At 30.4% G+C, this 23,072-nt stretch overlaps 8 protein-coding genes and 2 non-coding genes across 10 annotated transcripts; 7 read left to right on the forward strand and 3 right to left on the reverse strand.

Annotated features, from left to right (window-relative positions):
* Window positions 1-329: 329 nt before the first annotated feature.
* Window positions 330-1,808, forward strand: TBLA0C05980 (uncharacterized protein; the record flags this gene model as incomplete). Its single annotated transcript, XM_004179866.1, has 1 exon — window positions 330-1,808. One exon carries the CDS (start codon window positions 330-332, stop codon window positions 1,806-1,808), a length of 1,479 nt encoding a protein of 492 aa, XP_004179914.1.
* A 331-nt stretch (window positions 1,809-2,139) lies between these two features.
* On the forward strand, window positions 2,140-2,565 carry CBP4 (Cbp4p; the record flags this gene model as incomplete). The annotated part of the gene is made up of 1 exon (XM_004179867.1): window positions 2,140-2,565. One exon carries the CDS (start codon window positions 2,140-2,142, stop codon window positions 2,563-2,565), a length of 426 nt encoding a protein of 141 aa, XP_004179915.1.
* A 21-nt stretch (window positions 2,566-2,586) lies between these two features.
* On the reverse strand, window positions 2,587-2,657 carry TBLA0Ctrna14G. Its single transcript has one exon. It is a non-coding gene; the product is annotated as a tRNA-Gly (tRNA).
* A 3,948-nt stretch (window positions 2,658-6,605) lies between these two features.
* Window positions 6,606-9,470, forward strand: RCY1 (Rcy1p; the record flags this gene model as incomplete). The annotated part of the gene is made up of 1 exon (XM_004179868.1): window positions 6,606-9,470. The coding sequence occupies one exon, from the start codon at window positions 6,606-6,608 to the stop codon at window positions 9,468-9,470; it is 2,865 nt and encodes a 954-aa protein (XP_004179916.1).
* Window positions 9,471-9,619: 149 nt separating this feature from the next.
* Window positions 9,620-9,692, reverse strand: TBLA0Ctrna12T. The gene has a single exon. It is a non-coding gene; the product is annotated as a tRNA-Thr (tRNA).
* Window positions 9,693-11,110: 1,418 nt separating this feature from the next.
* Window positions 11,111-13,987, forward strand: TBLA0C06010 (uncharacterized protein; the record flags this gene model as incomplete). The annotated part of the gene is made up of 1 exon (XM_004179869.1): window positions 11,111-13,987. One exon carries the CDS (start codon window positions 11,111-11,113, stop codon window positions 13,985-13,987), a length of 2,877 nt encoding a protein of 958 aa, XP_004179917.1.
* A 387-nt stretch (window positions 13,988-14,374) lies between these two features.
* Window positions 14,375-15,469, forward strand: TBLA0C06020 (uncharacterized protein; the record flags this gene model as incomplete). The annotated part of the gene is made up of 1 exon (XM_004179870.1): window positions 14,375-15,469. One exon carries the CDS (start codon window positions 14,375-14,377, stop codon window positions 15,467-15,469), a length of 1,095 nt encoding a protein of 364 aa, XP_004179918.1.
* Window positions 15,470-15,705: 236 nt separating this feature from the next.
* TBLA0C06030 (elongation of very long chain fatty acids protein) lies at window positions 15,706-16,683 on the reverse strand (the record flags this gene model as incomplete). Its single annotated transcript, XM_004179871.1, has 1 exon — window positions 15,706-16,683. The coding sequence occupies one exon, from the start codon at window positions 16,681-16,683 to the stop codon at window positions 15,706-15,708; it is 978 nt and encodes a 325-aa protein (XP_004179919.1).
* Window positions 16,684-17,513: 830 nt separating this feature from the next.
* Window positions 17,514-17,839, forward strand: QCR9 (ubiquinol--cytochrome-c reductase subunit 9; the record flags this gene model as incomplete). Its single annotated transcript, XM_004179872.1, has 2 exons — window positions 17,514-17,516; window positions 17,636-17,839. The coding sequence occupies 2 exons, from the start codon at window positions 17,514-17,516 to the stop codon at window positions 17,837-17,839; spliced, it is 207 nt and encodes a 68-aa protein (XP_004179920.1).
* A 1,487-nt stretch (window positions 17,840-19,326) lies between these two features.
* On the forward strand, window positions 19,327-20,640 carry IZH3 (Izh3p; the record flags this gene model as incomplete). The annotated part of the gene is made up of 1 exon (XM_004179873.1): window positions 19,327-20,640. One exon carries the CDS (start codon window positions 19,327-19,329, stop codon window positions 20,638-20,640), a length of 1,314 nt encoding a protein of 437 aa, XP_004179921.1.
* Between the last annotated feature and the right edge of the window lie 2,432 nt (window positions 20,641-23,072).

The following is a 23,072-nucleotide window of genomic DNA, read 5'->3' on the forward strand; positions in this document are numbered from 1 at the left end:
GAAAATGAAAAATTGTCTACAGTAATGAACAACAATGAGAATTGTTATTGTCAAGTGGATGCTTGTGGATAATGGACCTACAGCCAGGCAATTAGTTACTAGAAGGCTGAAATCGTGAAGTCTCATGATTGTGCGAGAAGACTGAGAATTCGAGCTGTACGAGATGCGGAAGGAGACACGAGAGTGGAGAACATAAAGATATAAAAAGAAGAAGTTTTCTGATTGTATTCTCGAATGGTGCATAACTAGCTTAATTGATTCTTTTTATTACCATTAGAGAACGTTAATTATAATCATTTACGCAAACACAAAAATAAATCGAATAAGAAATGACAGTTGATAATTTAACTACAGCTGATGAAAAGATCGTATACGATGCCATTGTTATAGGTGCAGGTGTCATTGGACCCTGTGTTGCAACTGGGCTAGCCAGAAAGGGTAAGAAAGTTTTGATTATTGAAAAGGAATGGTCAATGCCAGATCGTATTGTTGGTGAATTGATGCAACCTGGGGGGGTTAGAGCTTTGAGAAGTTTAGGGATGGTTCAAGCAATTAATAATATTGATGCCTATCCTGCCACAGGGTATACTGTTTTCTATAATGGTGAACATGTTGACATTCCATATCCTTATAAGGCTGATTTAAAGCCCATTGAAAAAATCTCTGGTCTTGTAAAAGGTGGTAATGATAAAGTTTTGAATGATTCGACTATTAAAATTAAAGATTTTGAAGATGATGAAAGAGAAAGAGGTGTTGCTTTTGTGCATGGGAAATTTTTGATGAACTTAAGAAATATTGTGGCACAAGAACCAAATGTGACTCGTGTTCAAGGTACTTGTATTGAAGTTTTAAAAGATAATAAGAATGAAGTAGTTGGTACAAAGGTTGATATTGAAGGTCGTGGGAAAATTGATTTCCATGCTCACTTAACTTTTGTTTGTGATGGTATCTTTTCTCGTTTCAGAAAGGAATTGAGTCCAACTCATGTTCCTACTGTTAATTCCTCTTTTGTAGGACTTGCACTATATCATGCAAATATGCCGGTTCAAAATCATGGTCATGTTATCTTAGGTACAAATCATATGCCAATCATTGCTTACCAAATCAGTCCAGAAGAAACAAGAGTTCTTTGTGCTTACAATAGTGCTAAAGTTCCTAAGGACTTGAAATCTTGGTTGGCTAAAGATGTGCAACCTTATATGCCAAAATCCTTAGGCCCATCGTTTGATAAAGCATTAGAAAGTGGGAAATATAGAGCTATGCCAAATTCCTATTTGCCAGCTAAATCAAATGATGTCATTGGATTATGTGTTATCGGTGATGCCTTGAATATGAGACATCCGTTAACCGGTGGTGGTATGACTGTCGGTCTACATGATGTAGCTCAGATGATTAAAAAGATTGGTGATTTGGATTTCGCTGATAGACCAACAGTTTTAGATGAATTATTAGATTTCCATTACGAAAAGAAAAATTATGATGTTGTTATAAATGTCTTATCAATTGCATTATATTCTTTATTTGCTGCTGATAATCAATACTTGAGAGCCTTACAAAAAGGTTGTTTCCAATATTTCCAACGAGGTGGTGATTGTGTAAATACTCCAGTCCAATTTTTAGCTGGTGTTTTACCAAGTCCATTCAAATTAACGAAGGTTTTCTTTTCAGTAGCTTTATATTCAATACTGATCAATTTTCAAGAAAAAGGTATTTCTGGCTTACCAATGGCTTTATTTGAAGCTATTATGATCTGGGTTACTGCAGTTAAAGTTTTTACACCATTCTTATTTAAAGAATTATCCAGTTAAAATAAATCAATTTCTATTAATGAATTATTAAAGACTTATCACGTATGAATATTTGTATTAGCAAGTCTATAACGTATGTAGATATATAATCGTTACCTTATGTACACTAATCTATTTATTTCAATGGATCCCATTATTTCATATTACATATTCATTTTGTTTGTGAAGGATTTAATGGCATTTTTGAGAATTCCTGGAATTCTTAAAACTACCACCACCCGGTCTTTAAATTTTGAATTTAAGCGAAAATGATAAAAACAGTCATCCCTAAAATACTAAATGCTAAAACAAGGTAATGACATAAAAAGAAAAACCTCTACTTCAAATAATCATGCAAAGATCTGTTTTAATGCGTTGGATGAAAGTGTATGCTTATGGTGGTGCAGTAATTGCTACAGGTGTTCTATTATTTAAATATACCACACCAACTGACCAGCAGTTGCTTGATAGTTTTTCTCCAGAAAATAGAGCTTTATATGAAAAGAACAAGAAGCTAAGACATTTGGAACAACAAGAACTAATTGATATGGCAAGAACTTCTACACAGAGAAATGACCCAATATGGAAAACAGGTGCAATTCCATCTCCATTAGAAAGAAATAGGAATGAACCTTTAAACAACGATGTCTTCAATATCCAAGCTCGTCTTGAGACTGAAAACCAACAAAAAATTATAAAAAATGCTAAAGATGAATTACAACAAATTAGAAAACTCGAAGAACAAAAAAATAATAACAGCTGGTGGAAATTCTGGTAAATGGTAAAAAAATTATAAATATGCGCAAGCCCGGAATCGAACCGGGGGCCCAACGATGGCAACGTTGGATTTTACCACTAAACCACTTGCGCGGACTTATTTCTTGATCTGGAAAATATCCCGTACTTTATCAAGGTTTTTACTGTTTTATTTTATTAGAGATATTGTTTACTTCTTATGCAGATGTTTTTTTATTCTAATACTAATAATTGTAATACTTAATTTAATTTAATGTATTTTAGTAATGTCAATTGCAAGATTGGTTTTAAACGTTTAAGATATTAACTAAACTTTACACGTTTTATATTCCTAAGTCAATTGACATATTGTATATACTTTACTTATTTATTTCAACATGTTATCATTTACTATACTAACAAGTTTAATATTATATTTATTTCATTTATGAGCTCTCCTTTTATGGCATATTAGATAGATATAAGAGGAAAGATACACGCAATGAACTAACAATTTCCAGTCTAAAAATAAATTTCAAGATACTATTTGGAGAATAAAGTATTTTAAATTCTGGATTAATCTGATGATATTGAAGTTATATGCAAATTTATAAAATTAATATTTGTCAGAGCTGTGGCGTTATGTGTCATAAGTCGTGGGTTTGTGTTAACAGCTAATAAAGTATGAATTTAGTCGTAATTGTGGCTTTATACAACAAATAATAACAACTTAATATAATAAATAATCCAACATGCATTGAGCATACGTGGTCTTACTACTAAAAATACCCAAGTAGTGATATTAAGAAGGTATTAGGATGTGATAGGTTCTATTTTAATATCAGACCATCAATTCGTTGATGGTGGATCTGTCCATTTTTTGGACTGTAAATTACCACGAAAATATCTCAAAAGTTTATAACTGTTCATTGTATATCCTGTATATATTATATATTCCCTTTCGAAAGAAGCACGGAGATTTTTTATAATAAATAATATAATAATTATTCAAACAGATTACTTAACTAAGAATTAAACTATGAGCAACAATTATTTGGAACAGTTCGGCCGCTGGTTAATATTTGTTGAACGTAGGCAGTATTTTGAATATTCCTAACATATCCTAATACCTTCTTAATATCACTACTTGGGTATTTTTAGTAGTAAGACCACGTATGCTTAATGCATGTTGGATTATTTATTATATTAAGTTGTTATTATTTGTTGTATAAAGCCACAATTACGACTAAATTCATACTTTATTAGCTGTTAACACAAACCCACGACTTATGACACATAATGCCACAGCTCTGACAATAATATACTACCGAAGACAAAATTATTACCACATGTTTTCAAGTCTTAGTATTATTAATTTTCTCGAAAGTAATCTGTTGAAAATGAATGTTAATAGATATAATAGGTCTTTATGCGTAAACAAGTAATAATTACTAGTTTAGGAATCATAGAAGAGTATGATGTACAAATAATAATACTAATAAAATCCCAATTAGGTAATTCATGTGTCATAAGATTAACTATTGAAGTAAATGATGTGTCATAATATTATATATCTAATTATAATTATCCTGATACACTAAACAGGTAAGCTAAGTAAAAATATTTTCATTAGGTATAGAACATGAATTGGCTCTTCTCGTCCAAAATTGAAACGTATAAATAGCCTGCATAAATTCGTTTATAAGTTTGTATTTATTATATTTATTTTTATATAATTTATTCCTACTCAGAAGGGTAGGAGGTTTCTATAATATAATTTTACTATTAACAACAGAATTATTCTCTAAATAATGTCGGACTCTAACATTAATACAACTTATACTTCCGATAAAAATCTACTTATTTTATCTTAAATACTTGCTTACCATAATAAAATTGAGTTACTTTTTTCTATAATAATAGGTAAAAGCTTTTTTTTCCTAATAAGCTTTCGAGAAATATTAAGAAATGGATACTAATGATCTGGTATAAAACTAATCACAAGTACAATCTTCAGGAGATTTTTCCCTTTTAAATATTTTTTCTATTTCTATTGTAGAAAAAAATAAGGTAGGATAGTTTTTTTTTCTATTCTATAATATAATAATAACAAAATACAAATATCTTTAGGCAACAGTTATAAACTAAAGTGAGTTATGAAGATGAAATGACAAATTCATATCTGTAAAGTGCATATTTTTGGGAATAACCAACCTTCAAGTATTACCAAGAAAGTTATGATATTATTATTAAACAAAGTAACTATATTATTCACTACTAAATATGAACTAAATAATGGAATTTTTTAAAAAAAAACTAAATTTTTAAAGAAAAAAAATTGTATTTGATACAAAATTATAAAACTCCAGATCATTAATACAAAAAATAATTTCGTAATTATCAATATGGAAATATATAATTTGTAGTTAAAAAAACACTACTATCTCATTTTCTTGTCAAAAATCAAAATGATAGTAATAAGAAAGAAATAATAATATCAATAATAATATATCATCGTTTAATCATTCAAGTCGTATTGGAGTATTTCTGAGATTTGGTCATGTAAAATTGGAATAGGTAATAAAATAAATAAACCATTTAATTTTAGATAATAGAACAAGCCATATTCTATTGAAAAATCTTAAATATTTTAACACTGAAGGAGTAGTATTTGAAGAATCAAAATTTAATCAATTAAAGACTAAAAAAAATTCAGAGGTAATTTTTTTAATTTAAAACAAAAATCGGACTAGTAATTATTACTAAAGACTCATTATTTGGTCGAAATTATTATCTTTTCAAAAGCTAATAAAATTTGAAGTTAAGGAAACATTTTTTCTAAAAAAAGGGAAAAGTGAAGGTATAACAAACATATATACCATTGAGTAGAACTAATTAAAGAAATATTACTATATCGTCTTGTTCAATAACAATGAGTAAATGAATGAATAAAAAATTAAATGAGAGAATAAATAGTTGAGTGAGCGAATAAAAGCCCAAACTGCGTTTATTTCTACATTAAGATTAGGAAACATGATTTATCTAAAACTATTTTGGCGCCACAGTAACAATGTTCATTATTACAAATAGTTTATAGAAATACCAATCACATGCTTAATCTATAATGGAATACAATTATATTTGGGCTTTGTGGATATTAAATAAATAAAAGTCTAACAAAAAACTCAATAGGCTAAGAAGATCCTTTGAGCTTTGGAAAAGCTAAAATACATCTACTTTATATATCTACGAGAAATTTTAGTGCAGAGTATCCTAGACCTTCTTGTCCTTTGTATACCTCTCAAATTTTATCTTAAAAGTATGTTAATAAGGATACTTTTTTTGGAACCTTAATTTATTCAGTCTTGTTATATATATAGGTGATAATAGTTTTTCTAGAAAAATCCATGGTAATACTTTACAATAACTCAAAAAAATGTTGTTATTATCATTTGAACTCAAACTTATAGTAAATAATGAGAATACGATAGAAAGATGGAAACACTCTAAACTATTTTCTGGAAAGTTAGTTAAAATGCTGATCAGCAGTTATCTGAACAATCATAATTGCTAGCAAAAAATCGCCTAATACCTCTTTAAAGAGCGAAATATTCTTCATACTTCTTTTTATTCTAAAATACACCTCAATTTATAATGAGATGAACTATCTTCAAAGGGGAGCCATTGATGATGCGAAATTGAAAGTTTATCGCTCACTATCAAATAGGCTAGACTACTACTAACATTAGTTCCTCACGTTTTGTTTATATATATTTTCAGTTTTTACCGTTGATTGCATTAATTTTCAATTAATACAAATATTTTTTTGAAAAGTTTAATTCTACAAATTTTTTTTAAAATTAAAAAAATTCCTAAAGCTACAATTTTTCCTTATTACCAAAACTGGTTGCCATAACAAATCTACTTAAACGAAACATCAATTTTGAACCCAAATCGGATTCCGAAAAATCTAGGAAATTAATATTGAATAACATATGCTATATATGATGCTAATTAGCGATGTAAATGAAATTGAGCCTCTATAAAGATGTTGAGACGTAGAAAGAGAGACTAGAACTAAGTATGGAAGATTTACTAAAAGTTCCAGAAATCGTACAAAATATTGCTTCCTATTTGAATACAAAAGATTATTTAACTTTTCAATCATTAAATAAATCAACTCATGATACTCACTTAAAGGGAAAATATGACGATGACTATTGGTCAGGAAAACTATTATCTATGGAGATAAAGAGGAATAATAATGAAGAGAGTATAGATCCGCCGATTAATAATCCAAATAATGAAAGCAATCTCATAAACAAACTATTTGATAATGGTTCAGCTCAAAGTTTTACACCAATGGATATTTTTGATAAAATAACGAGTTTTACACCCAAGACAGCTAAGAGTAAATATGCAGTATTTTTTAATGTATTTAATAGTTATTGTGATAAATTGATTAATAATAATCTTGGAAATTTTTTTCCCAAAAAATATCAATCTGATCCCCTATTCCAAATCAAGATCATAAATAATATTGAGTTATTTAATAACTCTAATAAAAACGATTATAATTACTACAATAAAACTAAACAGCAACTAAAGATCATACGTGATTTTTTCATTAATACAGTTCTGAAGGAAATGGAAAGTTTATATCAAGAGAAAAACTATAAAAAAATTCATATTTTTATTAAAGTTTTGATTCTATCTAATGAAGAAACAAACGCTCTTGAATTCTTTAAGACTCAAAATCCTTATGATTTGGACGATTTGAAGTTTAATGATAAAATATGGAAAGATTCAACTACTGTTTTTAAAAGGTTTAAACATCAAAATAGTTCAAGTATTGATTTAGTAAAACAGTTTTCAAAAGATAATTCTAGAGGTTATTCAAATAGCATTAATTCTATAAGGAGTGAAACAAATGAGTTGGAAATTGATACTATTAAGGACATTACTATTAATAGTAATACTGATACAATTTCACTTGGCCAAGTAAATGATAATAATGATAGCATTAATAACGACAAATTTAAAAATAATGAACCTCTCGGTAATAATGACAATAACAACATTATTACCGAAGAGATAAAAAATCAAGGTGATGGTAATAAAGGTACTGAAACGGAGAGTAAGAATAAACTTGATGTATCCACTTTAGATGAGACAGAATTTTCTAAAGAAAATAAACACTTAGTTGCATTAATTGAGAATATGAAGATATTTTTAAATGAAAAAATTGATATTGTGGACACCATATTTTCAGATGAATACCCTATACTTATATCATACTGTGAAAATTTTATACAATTTATAATTGAATCACTTAGATCATGTTTAACAGAAGATGATAAGACCAAAAATGACCCATCAACAAACACTAATAATGAAAAAATACCAAAGAAATCAAGAAATAAGTTACTCAAGAATGAAACTGAATCTAAACTATTTACTATTCCAATTATTTACAATCTTTTAAAAAATGACTTAATTGATAATTTGAAAGAATCTATTAATGCTGGTCCCACTTTCCATAAAGTTTTAAAAGAATTTATTGATTTATATATGGAACCATTTATTTTAAATTATTTGAAATTAGTACCAAATTTTTATCAAGAACAAATCCATAAAGAATTAATTAAATTTAATTCTGATATTGCTAAGAAACAAAGTGAACAAAATAAAGAGATTTACAACTCATTAAAGGATCAATCCATTGCTAAACAGAATGGTTCTAATTCCAATTCCAATTCCAATGGCAAAAATGATTTTTTATCCTCATTTACAAATATGTTTAAATTGCAAAATTCTTCTACCACAGAGAAACAAAAAGAAAGACAAAAGTTACAAGTAGATTATAATTTAAATTTACTGAATACTAATTTACAAAATATCAAATCATTCATTAGTCTTGACTTAATTTATAAAGTTATTCAAGAGACAAAAGATTTAATTGAAGAAATGTCTGCTTTCAAAGATTTAAGGGAGGTTACACCAATATATAAGGCTGAATGCCAAGAGATCTTTAAGATCTTGATAACTGAATTAAATATTAATCATATTAAACCATCTTTTGAGAAAGCCATTGGATTATTAGAGGAATATGATACTGATAAGATTAAGAGTATAGAATTTAAAATAGATCAAGTAGAAACTCAAGTAGAACCTTTAGTGAAATTTACAGAGTTAATTAATATCGGTGATATTATATTACAAATGATTTCAATTTTTTATAAAAATGAATTGGAAAATAAAAAAATCATTGATAAGAATCGAGATTTTTTAAATGAAGTGATTCAAACCAAAAAAAAATTCGAAACAATGATTGATGATTATGTTGCAGAGGGATTAACAATTGGTATTAATAAATTATTTACTGAAATGAATTTTATATTTAGAACAGTTCAACTTCCGGACGACTATAACATTAGATCAAGTAATGATAATTTCGCCATTAATCATGGCGAGATACATCCAACTAAATGTGCTATCAAAGTAATTGAATTATTAAACAACCATTGTTTTTTATTAAACGGTGCTACTGATAAAGGTACAATTGATGTGTATCAGCAAGAGATTGGAGATCGATTTTTCAATGAAGTTGTGAAACAAATCAAAAGAAATATCATATCTACAGAAGGTGCCATTTATTTAATTGCAGACCTAAATTATTATTATGAATTTATTGCATACAGACTAAGACAAAAAAATATTATCCCATTATTTGCAGGCTTGAAAAACATTGGCCAATTATATATTGTATCTGGGAAAGATTCTAAAGAATTAGGACGATTAATTTCTGATGTAGGCAAATTTCAAAGTATCTTTTCACAAGAAGAAATTTATGAATTTGTTCAACGAAGAAGTGATTGGTTAAAAGTAAAGAGAGATGTGGAGAAAGTAATGTATGGTCTTGGAGTCAAGGATTGTTGTATTATGTAAGGTATATTCTATAATAAAAATACATTGCTGTATATTAAATACATGATAACAAGCCAAAACAAACAAACAAGCAATAACTATTGCTGACATGAGTATTGAGAAGCTTATTGTATCACGTGACCACTCTCAGATTTTCAAAAAAAATAAATTGCTTTCAACCAGAGTCGAACTGATGATCTCCACATTACTAGTGTGGCGCCTTACCAACTTGGCCATGAAAGCTGTTGTTATTGGAAATTTTAACGATATAGTTTTCACGATTAATTCATTTTGATATTTCAATAAAATCTTTCTTTTTGTCCAACTCATTATAGAATTAATATAGAAAAGTTACTGAAATTGTAGAGAGGCCGGCATTATTAAATAGTGATGTTTTTGATGTAATTTTGTTGCTGGAAAATAACATAATTACTTTCCAGCAAATTTTAGTCGTGTCCATTCACTTACAAGAAATGCCTTTAGTAATAACTTTAGCTACTCTTGGGAAATTTTATAAGTATGGCTATTTTAAGCTGTAATCATATTTTATTAAGGATTATAAACCTTTGCAGTACTGATATTGCAACACTAGCAATTCCATTACTATGAAACTTAAAAAGAATGACATTAAATACAACACTTACTTGAATCATAAATTAACATTATTCAAATACATATCTTTTTATCAATCTCTTATTAGCTTATTAAATTGGAATCCCCTTTCTTGGTTACCCGCCCTCTTCAGCCGCATTCGCCACCGAGTATAAACGCGAAATAAGAAAATCATATATATATAAAAGATCTTTAAGTAAATCTCTTTAAATATTACAGAAACACATTTTTCATCTAAAATAACTAAATACCAACACATTCTAAAACCTTAGATCTAACATATCAATAGTAAATTTTAATATGTTTCAATATGCCATTTTATAACCAATTCTTACTTATCATTATTTGGGTTGGCCGCTGAACATTTTCCGTTTATGGCAATATAGCATTCACAAATGACATAACCCTAACTATAAACCCTAATTGCGGGATTTATCAGGCCTAGATACAAATCTTGCAGGAAAATTGATCGTGCACGTTTTGTATCTCCTACCAGCCGAACCGGGTAGAAAAAAAGGAATAACCAAATGGAGCATAGCGTTCGAGAAGTACGTGCCTGCAAATATATCACTCACATGTTTAAGCTCATATCCCATCCATCCCAACCAGTTCAATGTCAGCTATTGGCATCCCTGGCCACCCTTTCAGGGACGGTTCACAAACACTGCCTTCCTTCGTAGATAACTACTTGATCCAGGTTGGATTACGCCCCGTTCCTATGCATCTTTGTCTGTCAAGGTGTAGTCAACCAGTCTATGGTAACTGGAATTATTTACACAAGAGGGCCTTATTTTGCAAATAACTCATCGACAATTGAAGAAAATTTTCATTAATCTTCAACTTTCTTTTTTTCTGGTACTTTTTTTTGCTAGCTTTTAAGAGTCTGCAATCTAGCCCATATATATACCGTCTGGGCTCCTTTAGTAAGTTATTTTAATAGAGTACTGTGAGACTCTAAAGCAAACAATCCAAACAAACATTCTCCCTTCGCAAAGTCGAGAGTTTATAATCGTAGCATTGAATTCTGCCAATTCTCCTGCCGCAGCATCATGAGATTCTCCCATTTCCTAAAATATAATGCAGTTCCAGAATGGCAGAACCATTACATGGATTATAATGAATTGAAGAATTTGATATATACTTTGCAAACCGATGAGTTGAAAAGAAACCCTAATACTGAGGATCCTTTTGATGACCTAGAGAAACAGAGTAATAATTCAAGTCCCAAGAGAAAAAATTTCAAAGATAAATTAAAGAAATTCTCCTTTACCAAGAAAAATAATTCATCTGCTTCTAATTCAAATTCATATTTAAATACACTACCACATAATGATACAATTATAGAATTACAAGATTATGATTCACCTGAAAAAGATCAATCAGATTCAAATAATACAAGCTCTACTAAGAAAAATAAAATTTCTACAAAGATCCATTCATTGAAAAAGCCCAAAGATTCGTTATTTTCGTCATCTCGTCATTCATCTATATCCTCCAATGATGATAAATCTTCCATTGAAAACACTTATGATACATTTGTCAATAAATTAACTGATGAAAGAAACAAGGTAGATGATTTTTATAAGAGAACTGAATTGAAATTGTATGAAAAATTTGAAAACTTATTATTAGATTTACAAAAAGAACATATCATTAATCATCATGATTCTAATATTTTACAAACTCAAGATGGAAATAGTAATTTCTCAAGTGAACTTACAATAGAAGATGAAACATCACCATATTTAAAGGGAAATTTAAATAATTCTAATGATCTAAAGGAAACTGCCATCATCGAAGAGATTCATAAATCAAGCAAGACTCCAGATATTGAAGCATTAGAACATACTTCCATCACAGAATTAAGATCAAGAACCACTATAGATTACTCAGAAGAAGATTTCGATTATGAAGAAGATATAGAACAATATGATGATCAAGAAAATACAGCCCTTTTAAACTATAACGATTTTAATAGTCAATTCTCAAAAGAAATCTTTATTAAAACAATACTATTATTAATTTATACATTGATTTGTGCCAATTTGAAATCTTTTATTGAATTAAATTCTATTGGGTTTACAAAAATTACTAAAAAGGCTGATAAAGTTCTACTATTAACTACGAGAACTGATTTAATCCAATCTCGTGTTTTCTATAATGATATTTACACTTTCCAATGGGATACTTTAGACGTTTTGAATAATAAAATTTCTCAATTAATAGAATTTTATTCTATTATAACAAATCAATCTTTAAATCTAGAAAATTGTAAAATGGAATTGAAATCTTTCTTACATGACCATATTGTTTGGGAAAGATCAAATACTTGGAAGGATATGCTAGGCTTATTATCACAAACAAATGATGAAATATCTAAAAATGAAGAGGAGGAGGCAAGAAGATTGAAATTAGGATTAAGATATCGCGATCTTCCGTTACCCAAACCTATCAATATGGGCAAATTAGGTACTATCAATAATATTAAAATCCCTCTGTTATTTTTCACTTGGAAAGCTGCAAAAATTGCATTCATCATATTATTTACTGGTCTTCTATTAGGTATTAAGACAATGAATGATAGAGTAGAAGGTCGTTGTTTAGCTTTAGTAGAATGCTGTGTTTTCCTTTGGGCTTTAGAAGCTATTCCTTTATTCACCACTGCATTCTTAGTCCCAATGTTAGTCGTCTTATTTAAAGTGCTGAAGAATGCAGATGGTACTACAATGGGGGCAGCCGCAGCATCAGCCAAAACATTATCGACAATGTGGTCATCAACAATTATGATTTTAATTGCTGGTTTTACCTTAGGTGAAGCCTTATCTCAATATGAAATTGCAAATGTATTAGCATCATGGTTATTAGCTGGTGCAGGTACAAAACCAAGTATGGTTCTTTTAATGTCAATGGCAGTCGTGTTTTTCCTTTCTATGTGGATTTCTAATGTGGCATCACCAGTCTTGACATATTCTTTATTAAAACCTGTCTTAGATGATTTAGATGCTGATACCCCTTTTGCCAAGGCTATTATCATGGGTATTGCATTAGCAGCAGATGTTGGTGGTATGGCATCTCCAATTTCTTCCCCACAAAATATTATCTCTATGCAATATTTGGCTCCATATGGTATAGGTTGGGGCCAATTTTTTGCTGTTGCTTTACCTGTAGGTATTTTGATTACACTTTGTGCTTGGGGTATTATGTGTACAACATTTAAGATCAATGAAACTAAATTGAAAAAATTCACCCCAATTAGAACTGTTTTCACTTTAAAACAATATTTCATCATTTTTGTCACAATAGGTACTATTATCTTATGGTGTGTTGAAAAACAAATTGAAGGTGCATTTGGTGCATCTGGTCAAATTGCTGTCTTGCCAATTGTTTTATTCTTTGGTACAGGTCTCTTAACTTCTCATGATTTGAACACTTTCCCATGGTCAACTGTTATTTTAGCAATGGGTTCTGTGGCATTAGGTGATGCTGTTTCTTCATCTGGGCTATTGAAAACCATTGCTACTTCATTACAAAAAAGAATTGAACATGATAGTGTTATGGCTATTTTATGTATCTTTGGTGTCCTAATGTTAGTTGTTGGTACTTTTGTATCACATACTGTCTCTGCAATTATTTTGATTCCACTAGTTCAAGAAATCGGTGATTCTTTACCAGATCCCAAAGCTTCTCCAGTCTTGGTGTTTGGTTGTGCATTATTAGCATCTTGTGGTATGGCTTTACCATCTTCAGGTTTCCCTAACGTTACGGCTATTTCTATGATTGATAAGAAAGGTAGACGTTATTTGACAATGGGTGAATTTCTTTCCAGAGGTGTTCCTACTTCTCTAGCTGGGTTTGTCTTGGTTATTACGGTTGGTTATGGTATTATGACTTCCATCTTACACGGTAGAACAACACCAGCTACATGAAAATGGAAAATAAAAATTAAAATAAAATATAATGTTACTTTTTAGGACAATGCAGAGACAAAAAAATTTTTTTATTATCTCGAAAAATAAAAGATAGAAACAGCTAAAAAAAAAAATTATGAAAGTAAATAGAAATAAATAATATTGCTATTAGCATATATATGTAAGTATATTAATGAATTTTATGTAAGATTACTTCAAATATTCTTTATTAATTAATGAATTATAATCAGTAATGACATTTTGATTTGAATCGGGGCCTTCCCAATTTAGTAAAAAAGACGCCGAGTACGAAATTGAATTTACTTGAATGTTAAAGAATATATAATGTATTTTAGAAAAAATTATAAGATTTACTATAATACAATAAATAAGACAGATAATGATATGATGGGACGTGAAGATGAATTAACTTTTACACCGGACATCTTATCCAGAGTTGTTCCGGAATTAATCTTTCAAAGAAACCTTTCAATTGGTACAAGAATGAATAACCGAAAATTTGAAGAATTTGCCAAATATCAAACAAATACATTTAGAGATATAATAAAAGATCCAGAGATCCTAGGGAGTAGTATATTAGAAATCCAAGATACACCTAACAGCACTACAGTATTTGTTACGATTAAAGGTGGGGTTGTAGAAGATACAGAACGACCATTATATAAACAATATGAAGATCGAATTCCTGGGATATATCCTGTAGTCGAAATTGAGCGTGGTAGAGGGAATTCTCCACCAAGTGATGAAGAAATGATTGTTGGCCAATTGTTAAATGATATATTACAACATTGTGGAATAATATCTTGTGAATCATTAAAGATCAACATTGAAAATCGAAATACTGTAGAAAAGGATGAAATTGATTTTTTGGGATTACAAACTGGAGGTAAAAGATGGAAATTTGTACTTTATATTAAAATCAATGTTTTTAATAGAGATGGGCCTATTTTCCATGCTTGTTGGAATGCTATAATGACTGCATTAAGGGATACCAGATTACCACAAGTGTATATCAATGAAGAAAATTTAAATGAAGTTGCATATAATTTAAGATTATTGAAGAATAAAAATAGAAGAAATCGATTTCAATCTAATGAAAAAGTAAATAAAATTTTATGCTTCAATCAATTACAAACTTATCCATTAAGATTGAATGAAAACAATATATGTTATGGCTGTAATTTTGGTATAACTCGATTACAACCTGAATATAGTTTAATAGAAGATGAGGGAGAAGAAGAAAAAAGGGAAACAAGTGAACTTGTATTGATAAGTGATATAAGTAGAGAAGGTGAAGAGGCATCTTTAAGTAATCAACTTAATATTCTCGTCACACCGAATGGGAATATAAAATATTTAAGTTTATCGGTAGGTGATAATAAAGATAAGGGTAATGTCAGTATAGAATTACTTAAAAAATCTATTCGATTAGCCATTGAAAGATCTAGAGAACTTCAAGCGTTGAATAAGAAAGATTGAAAGATTCACTTTTTTTATTTTTTGCATTGTATTACAATCCTATAGTCTGAATATATATATATATATACGTATATATATATATATATACTTATGTAAGGTTACTAATAATAAGAAAAATAAAAAAAAAATAAAAACAAAAACAAACCAAAATAATAAATAATAAAAACAAAACAAAACAAAACAATTAAGTATTAATTAGCAACAAATTGAGAAACAGGAGAATGATAGTAAAATGATTACACAAGTTTTTTAGTGGTTGAAGTTTTCCGTAAAGCCGCAGCTTTCCTCTTATAAATCTTTTTATAGAATGAAATGAATAGAACAAGGTATGATGATAAGATTAAACAACCTTGCCCAATAGCAAAATCAGTACCTGTACATTCTCCACAATACGGTAAAGTGTTTGCGAAATATTTAAAAGCAATTCTTTCATAAGCCACGAAATAGACAAATCCAATATCGATGATGAATTGAACGATTTGTAATTTAGTAACCCATTGTTTCCACCAAACTTTAATATTACAAGAACTTAGGAAATAATACCAATACATGAGAACATGTATTGCCAAATTTAACGAGATTGGGACCCATGATACTGAAGTTTTCCCCACCAATTGAGTATAACATAATAGAGCAGTAGCACCATGATGATAAGTATGTAAGAAGGTCAATTTCTTTTGTTTCAATACCAATAGAAATGTATCGATGAACTCTATGAATTTGACAATATAATTTAAGTAATACAAAGTTACGATGGGTTGGTTCCATGAGTTTTTATTACAAATGGAGAAATAGATCCCATTTGATTTTATGATTGGTAAGATTTGTTCGACCATTAAAATCAATAGAATGAAAGAAGTAGCACTTAAAGCCAAATTATGTAGTTTGGATAATCGATCGAATTTGAAAGGTTTTATTTGGAACTTACATAATAAGAATTGACCGCCGAAGATGAGGATATAATAGAGTGAAATGATGGTAACGACATGTGATAATGAAGTCAAAGGTAATTGCTCATTATTGAAATCGAAATTATTGGGGACGAAATGAGAATTAGTAATTTTTGAAACCCATGAATTGAAATGATACCAAACAAATCTATTTTGTCCAATTGAATTAAATGAATCGATAGTACTGGATATTTTAGTCGAGTGGCCAAGTCTAGTATCATCAGTGGTGGAAGCCACAAGGTTAGTGACAATATCTGTGGCCATTTTGGCAACGGTATTTGGATTATTTGAATCGTTCATACTCGAGATAATGTAAATATATAATTTTGTGAGCCTGTTTATTCGAGCCTATTCCAGTTTTTGTTGAACTTATTTTATTTAGGGGGTGATAATATAGGTGATAAGTTTTTATATATATAAATATATATAAATATATATAAATATGATTGCTGAAAAAAGTTAATTTATCGGCATTAATATAAATTTCACTTTGAAAAAAAGACCAATTATGGCAATTATGTCAGTCTTAATCTGTCAGAATGCTTTGCCTTTAAACGCGGGGGGACATGGCCGGCGTTTAAAATACTATCACCGACGATCCGAATGTATTACCGTAAGTGGTAACTCCGAGACCGCTCGATGAGCATGTGAATTCCACGTGATGCATCTGCATAACTCTGCATAACTCTGCATATTGAGAAACCAGATAGTATTTTTCACCAATGAAATCGAAAACAAACAATTGACACTATCAACAGCAACAGATTTGCGTGCCACGCCCACGTGACCTTTATTGAATCACGTGACACATTTTGTTATGTTTTCCCCTATCACTTGCGACGACACGGAATCATCGCTTCTACAATTTCTCGGAAAGGTCTCGGGCCATATCATTATATGATATTCAAAGATGATATTTATAAGACTCCGTGACAATAGTAGTTAAAACATTAGCAAAAGAGATCTAAATAAAAAGGTTTGTCGAAGGATAAGAACATCTAAACCGTCATAAACATAAACCAACCTAGATCTGACGCAACACATAACAACACATATAGCACACACACACACACACACACACACACATTTGAAAAATGGTATGTATATTTCCATGTTCAATCCCAACCCCGCCCTTTTCTTTTTACTAACTATTCACAATCCATCCTCGAACGTCTGCATTACGTTTTTTTTTATTTGGCATCTCACTTTATACTAGAGCTTCTCAAGAATATACAACGTCTTCTTTAAAAGAAATTCTGTCTTTGTCGGTACCATTTTTGCCAGTGCATTTATTTTCCAAGCTGCCTTTGATTCAGGTATCACAAAATGGTACAACAACCATAACAAAGGTAAGTTATGGGTCGATGTGAAAAAGAGTTTAGAAGAGGGCAATGGTGACGACGACGATGACGACGAATAAGCATTGAGTCGTTGTCCTTTATTTATATATTCTTACTGTAAATAACTTTACAATCACCGTCATATAACTTAATACGAATTGCCCCAGGGCAAGTCCCATGACCTAACACCACGAACCCTAGGTCTAGGACCCTAGCCCACACCACACCAACCCTAACACGCGTCACGTGTCGCGTCACGTGCCAATACCGGACACCACCATGGTGCATCCGGACAACAACCGTACACCACATGTCCTTCCCGGACACAGCTCGGACTTACCACATACGGAAGCGCCGCCACACGTGATACGGCCAGCCCCGCCACCGCACGGCACGGCGCGGCACGGCTCGGCCGAAACAAGAAACGACTCCACCGTTCCACCCACCCCCCCACCCCGCACGTGCTCTGCTGCCCGCCACACACAGAAAAGCCCGCAGCGCCGTTCCCGGCTCCTATTTTTTCTCGGCACTCTCCTATTTTTTTCTTCTTTCTTTTTTTTTTTTGTGCCCACCAAATCTCGGGATTTCATTTTTTAATTTTTTTTCACTCCTATTATTTTTAGTGTTACTATTATTACTATTATTATTATTATCTCTTTTAATTTCTTTATCGCTTCATCATTTTTTGTTTCTCTTTATGTTTTTTTTCACCTCGTTAATTTGACCCTTTCCGTCTTAACAGCGTTTTTCAAATTCGAATGGACTTTTACCATTGGTGGAAAATTGTGGGAAATTGTTCATTTATTCAATTGTCAAACATGAAATTTCTTATTTACTTCACTTTACTTCACTTTACTTCACTTCACTTGGCTTCATTTTATCATTTTACCTTGTATGAATAATGAATGAATGAATGATTGATTGATTCATATTATATGGTCTGTACATATGTACGTATGGACGTATGTACGCACGTATAATTTATTTCTTGATCTTTGTTGGTTTCCTATTGGAGTTTTAGTTTTTTAGTTTTTAATTTTTTGTTTTTGGTTCGTTATACGATCAAACTTTAACTCATGACTAATATAGTAATACCACTTTACTTGACTGAGCTAAACTTATAGAGATCACTGACTTCTCACCTCAACTCCATAATCTTGTAGATATATAAAAGAGAACTTTGGAGATTTCTTTCAAACACACTCATCCTTTTTTTCACACATCATTTAGGGTGTCAAGTTCGCCAGTTGGTACACATTTATACTTTCATTAGCTTACTTATAAACCTTTCTTTTTTTTCTATTTTTTCTTTCTTTCCTTCTTTAGTGTCCTACAAAGCTGTTGAAGCTTTGAAATAAAAAAAACAACCCTCCACACTCACTCTACTTTCCCTACACCCACAGCACTTATAGATTCATATTTCTTAGCACCTAGCTGAGCATCATACAGACATTTTCACGATCATTCTTTATTTCACGACTTTTTTCTATCTTTTTTTTTCTCTCAACTTTATTCATTCATCACTATTATAACGATTTAACGTCCACATCACATCCACATTTTAACCATGTCTTCCAGTGTCGAAACAGATTCTACCACCGCTTTTTATAAAAGCAAACAATCTTCCGTGACCACTCATCAACGTCCTGCGACATTAAACAACTCCTCCACAACTTTACTAGACACATCTTCCCCTCCTCCATTGCCTTCAACATCTTCCTCCTCCACAACTCTTTTCAGTAACCAATCTCCATCTCCAACCTCTTTACTAAAGGAAAAATTATTATCCACCAAAAAATCAGAAGAACAAGACCCAGATTTCATTGCTTCTGGTAAATCCATTAGAGACTATATCAATACTTTCAATTGGCAAACTGCTTACAACTTGGGCAGGTCCAATAATACTTTACATTACTATCAATTGCCCTTCCCATGGAGAGAGAATCGTTACATCATCAAAGGTTACAGATTCTACGATTCAAACGTCAAATGTCTATTATCTGTCGTAAACTATTATGGCTGGCATAATGAAACTTTAAACATTTGGTCTCATTTAGGTGGGTTTTTAACCCTTTTATACATTGCGGTTTTCGTATATCCAAACACCGAAGTCTATCAATCAGAGTTAATCCCAACCACGGCCAAGATGCTATTATTCGTGTTTTTAATAGCAGGTATGAAATGTATGCTTGCGTCTGTATTTTGGCATACTTTTGATGGGACTTGCTCATATACATTAAGACCTAAATTTTGTTGTGTCGATTATACAGGTATCACCATCCTAATCACCGCATCCATCTTAACCGCAGAATACGTCTCCTTATCTCACGCTCCAATATGGATGTTCATTTATATGTCATTATCGTTAGCTTTGGGTACATTTGGTGTTTATATCAATTGGTCACCAAAATTCGATGGACCCGAAGCTCGTCCTTTAAGAATTAAATTCTTCGTTACTTTAAGTGCTATGGGTTGTCTTTCATTTGTTCATTTGATTTTCACAACATCATTAAGACATGCTTGTTGGTTATTAGCACCAATCATTTCAAAATCCACTATATGGTATGTCATTGGTGTCTTCTTTTATGGTTCGTTCATTCCAGAAAAATATAGATCTGATTATATCCTTGATAAAACAATCCCTACTTCAAAACAATTATCCTGTGATTTGTCAATCATCACTAAGGATAGACATATCCATTTCAGAGACCAACCCACTCCAAACAAAAATGGACCTCGTAAGACAGGGCTCAGATCATTGTGGTGGGTAGACTATGTCGGTCAAAGTCATACAATATGGCACATCTTTGTCCTATTAGGGGTCGTGGGTCATTACAAGGCTTGTTTGGATATGTTTACTAAACAATGGCTAATCAATTGATCAACCTGCGCCGCCCACAATCATTTTCATTCTTATTCTCATTCTTACCATTCATCAACGACATCATTATCATTATTATCATCATTATAGTCTAGGCATACTTATGTATTAATGCTTTTATATCTATCTATATATATAAATTATTTATTCAAAACATTGTAGATCTTTTCTCATTATTTATTCCCCTTATTTTTTTCAACTTTTTATGTTTTGAATTTGAAAAAAATTCTTTATCCCCCCTTGGGTAAAAACACGAGCGGCAAAAGAAAAAAAATGATTTCTTACCATATTTGGCTTATACAACGTGAACTACCCTTATTTAATGGTAAGTTTAAGAAGAAAATAGATAAATAGATAGTTATAACATGATGTCAATGTAAACTCAATATTAGTATAAAACAATATTCAAGTGACTTGTTTTTATCATGGTCTTGTAATGTAATGCAATTCATATCAAGAAAAAAAAACAAAAAACAAAAACTAATAAATATGATTTATTATTTTAAGCATAATGAACAATCAGATTTATCGAAGGTTTCTACTTTTAAAAACAATTTTGAAAAACAAAAAAATAATCATTTGAATAAAGTATTTGAATCTTATCAAGTAAATTATGTTCAATATATGAATCTGTTATCCAAAAATTGTGTATTCCCATCAAAACGGCTTTTATCACAATTAAAAATTTATCCATTATTAAATGAAAAACTTGTTCAAGAATGTGAAATTGTAACAAAAGTGAAATTGCAATTGGGGAAACCAACTTTTTTAATTGTTAAAGGTGATTATCAAGAAATTGAAGGGTTAACAATTTGTAGTAATACAAATAGACAACATTTACCTTGAAGATATGAAAATATTTATCCAAAACATGCTCCTCAATTTGAATATTTAAAATCATTAATTACTGAATGTAAAGGTGATTATTTACGATTTTGCCATTTTAAAGAACCATTATTTCTAGATGAAAGTTATGTTACAAATATTTTTATTGAATATTTATATTGTAGTGAAAATGATACTTTTAAAGTTATTCCAGGAAGTAATATTATTTATATGGGTCTAAATTTTGGTGAATGTCGTCAACTTCAAAGATACCTCTCCAATATCCATGAATATTTATTACATCAGGGGAAAGATGGAACTTTTGATGATATGCGTGAATGTTTTGAAAACCCTAGTGTCGAATTTAAAAGGGGACCTATATATTTCAATGAAAATAATAACGAATTTCAAATTCCATTTACTTATACTTTCCATAAACCAATGGTTTCAAGAATAGAGTATGCATATTATAGATCAATTTTTTTAAAGATTGTAAAGAAGGAAAAACAAAGGTATTCAAATCTACGACGTCCCATACCTGGCAAATATAAGTAGAATCTTAAAGTAACATAATTCTAATTATAACTTGAATTTATAGCTTTTTCTTTTGTATTGTTTTTCTCTATACATTCTATTCACAATGGACAATTATTTTTATTTTAAACTTCTATGGTTAGTAATTAGCAACACTTGACAAATGAAGTCTGTGTCACAGTCAATCATTTTAAGATGATATTAAAAGAGGATATCTTGGCTGAACCTAAATTTGCGCCAGATTTTCCTCTTTTATACTATTTTTTTGATTTTGTACCGTAAGGTTATATTTATTTCACAGATTACAAAAGAATAAAGACATTTTACATCGTCTAATAGAAGTAGCTGGTAAATTTTTTCTGACGTAACTTTTCTACCTCTCTTTAGGGGCCTTTTTCACTTCAGTTTCATAGACCCCCTTAGCCAGTGATTTTATGAAATAAAGCAATGTTCCTTGTTATCATACCAATTTTAGAGCAAATCTTACCAAGGAGTTCCCCATAACCGTCATCTATATTGCATTGCAAAAAATAATGCATTTTGCCATTGTACCAATTATCATTACAAAATTCAATTATTGAATGAGCTTACTTTTTTTGCTGGAACAGCGTTTCCATTATTTCTTCTAATAGCCCTGTTAATGTACCATATACAACCATAAACAAGATTCTTAACATACACCATTCGGATGACAGCAATATTTTGGTCATCAATATTAGTAGTGACATATTTAAAGATATGACACGTTTCTCTTAGGTTTTACGGGATATATCTTATCGTTTCTTTTTCAATACGTTTCTTGCCGCAGAATAGAAATTCCAGGAGATATCCTCTATCTTTGAATTCACCTGTTAGTACAAGTAAATGGGATAAAGTTTTGTATTAGTGCCGTATTATGCCTAACACTACAGAGCGAGCTTCCAACATTTTACCTAATGTAGAATGCCAAATAGTTTAGGTCATTGGTAACATGATCTATACCATTTCAAAAATTAAATAGTCACTGTTATCAGTTGTTACGTATTCAGTAGTCAATATCGGGATACCAACTATGATACTACAAACTATATGAG

Source organism: Henningerozyma blattae, chromosome 3 (assembly GCF_000315915.1).
Source record: "Henningerozyma blattae CBS 6284 chromosome 3, complete genome".
NCBI lineage: Eukaryota > Fungi > Ascomycota > Saccharomycetes > Saccharomycetales > Saccharomycetaceae > Henningerozyma > Henningerozyma blattae.